We start from the raw sequence: 2,188 nt of genomic DNA on the forward strand, positions 1-2,188 counted from the left end.
GTGGTAGCGCATGCCTGTAGTTCCAGCTACTTGGAAGGCTGAGGCAGAAGAATCGCTGGAGCCCAGCAGGTCGAGGCTGCGGTGGCAGCAACCATTGCACTCCAGTCTGGGTGACAGAGTGAGACTCCAACTCAAAACAAAACAAAACAAAAAATCACTTCCGACACACCTGATATCAAGCCACTCCTCCCCTACCTGTTTTTAAAAATGTATTTTAAGGCCAGGCTCAGTGACTCATGCCTGTAATTCTAGCACTTTGGGAGGCTGAGGTGGGGGGATTGCTTTAGTTCAGGGGTTCGAGACCAGCCTGGGGAAAATAGCAACACCTCATCTCTAATTTTAAAAAATTATAAAAAAAAAAAAAAAAAGTTGCTGGGTGCAGTGGCCCATACCTGTAATCCCAGCACTTTGGGAGGCGGAGGCGAGAGGACTGTCTGAGCTCAGGAGTTCGAGACCAACCTGAGCAACATGGCAAGATCTCATTTCTACAATCTAAAAAAAACCATTTATTTTAATAGATGAAGGAGACTCAGAGAGAGAAAGCAATTTGTTCAAGTGCTCCTTTAAAACAATACTGTGAGGACCGGCCCTACCCCACCCACCCTCAGGGGCCCTGACAACTGCCCCGCCTACCCACACCCACTAGTATCTTCATTCTGAACCTTCACTCAACTGCTCCCTCTGTCCAGCAGGCCCTCTCTTGCTCCTTTCCTCCTAGTCCTGGCCACAGATTCAGCCACCCCAGGGCCTCTCCTGGGTCTTGACCGTCTCTCTCCTTGAGCAGCAAGGTGCACATGGGCTGGGTTCGCCTCATGCACACTTCCTAGCACCTGGCAGACTATGCTAAACCTGTGAGAAATGGCCATGGTGAACGAATGAATGCACTGTCAATGAATGAAGCCAGCAGGGGTGTGTGTGACTTACCTGGTCCCACAGGGCCATCTGCCGGTTGTTCCATCGGGATGTTCCTGTGGACAGCAGCTTCTTCAGGTTCCCCAGAAACAGCACCTTGTTGGCCCGGTGTCCCTTGTAGCTGGCCTCCTGGGGGACATGAGCAAGGGACAAGTGTGCTTGGCATTGGAGAGACACAGGGAGGGGACTGCTGGGTGGCAGCTGGGGTTTCTGGTCTCCCTGCCTTGCTTCTGCTGCTGCTCTACCTGGAAGGCTTCCCTTTCTCCCCCAATTCTGCCTGGAGTATCCTCCCAGAGGCACCACTTCCTAGAAACCTTCCTGGATCCCTCCCTCCCACCCACAGGGAGTCTCTCCTCACTATTTTTGTTAAGAGTTCTTTTTCTGAGCAAGAACGGAGGCACACCTCTGTCCAGCTCCACGCTCTTGCTGAAAGAGTGCTGAGCACCCACCCAGGTGAGGCAGGGGGCTGGGTGGGCACTGCTACTAGGTTGTCTTATCCTCTGAGGAAGGATTAAGGGCCCTGTGTTGCAGATGAGAAAACAGAGGCTCCAGGCAGAAAGCACTAGCCTCAGGTCCCATATTGGATCCACAAGGTTGCCCTCAGGTCTCCTGATCCCTGGTCACCGACAGAGCTGAGGCACCCAGACCAGCTTTGGAATTAGACTCTGTTCAGATGCCAGCTCTCCTTGTAGATAAGCCACTTCATCTCTTTCTTGGAAAATGGAGATGACACATTCCCCCCGCCCTGGCCCCGGCAATGCCTAGCGGACAGACAGGGACATGGCCTGTGCAGGTCTGGCCAGGATGCTGATGGCATGACTGTCCTGTTCTCAGAAGCTTCCTCCGGCCACACTCTGCCCCTTGTACCTCTGCCCTCAAGCCAGACCCTGGCCTGGAACTGACCTGGAGAACTGTTTCTGCTCGCGGGTCGAGAATCCGAATCTTGCGGTCCTTACAGGTGGTGGCCAGCAGGCTGCCGTTGGTGTTGAAAGACATGGAGAGGATCACGTCTTGGTGGCAGTCAATCGTCCTCACAGGGCTCATGATGACAGCCTCCTTTGTATCCAGATTCCAGACCATCACCTGCATGGCAGAGAGCCAGCTCTGAGCACAGAAGCCAACCCCGCCCTGGGCCGCACAGCCACACGCTGGCCGGGCCGCTGTGAAACATGGTCTCCCCGGGAGGGGATTGCAGCTGGCCGCCTGGCCAGGAAGCCTCACTGGGAGGATGGACCTGTCGGCTGCAACTGCACGTGGGGGGGGGGGGGGGGGGGGG

At 54.9% G+C, this 2,188-nt stretch overlaps 1 protein-coding gene across 1 annotated transcript in view; it reads right to left on the reverse strand.

Annotated features, from left to right (window-relative positions):
• The window catches only part of CORO2A (coronin 2A), a 16,322-nt gene that overhangs the window by 5,938 nt on the left and 8,196 nt on the right, over nt 1-2,188 (reverse strand). Inside the window, exons 4-5 of the mRNA XM_008054007.2 lie at nt 1,816-1,995; nt 925-1,041 (exon numbers count right to left, since the gene is read on the reverse strand). Of these exons, the coding sequence (XP_008052198.2) occupies nt 925-1,041; nt 1,816-1,995 (297 nt within the window). The remainder of the gene's footprint in view (nt 1-924; nt 1,042-1,815; nt 1,996-2,188) is intronic.

This window comes from Carlito syrichta, unplaced genomic scaffold (genome assembly GCF_000164805.1).
Source record: "Carlito syrichta isolate Samal-C Ts95f unplaced genomic scaffold, Tarsius_syrichta-2.0.1 Scaffold288937, whole genome shotgun sequence".
NCBI classification, from domain to species: domain Eukaryota; kingdom Metazoa; phylum Chordata; class Mammalia; order Primates; family Tarsiidae; genus Carlito; species Carlito syrichta.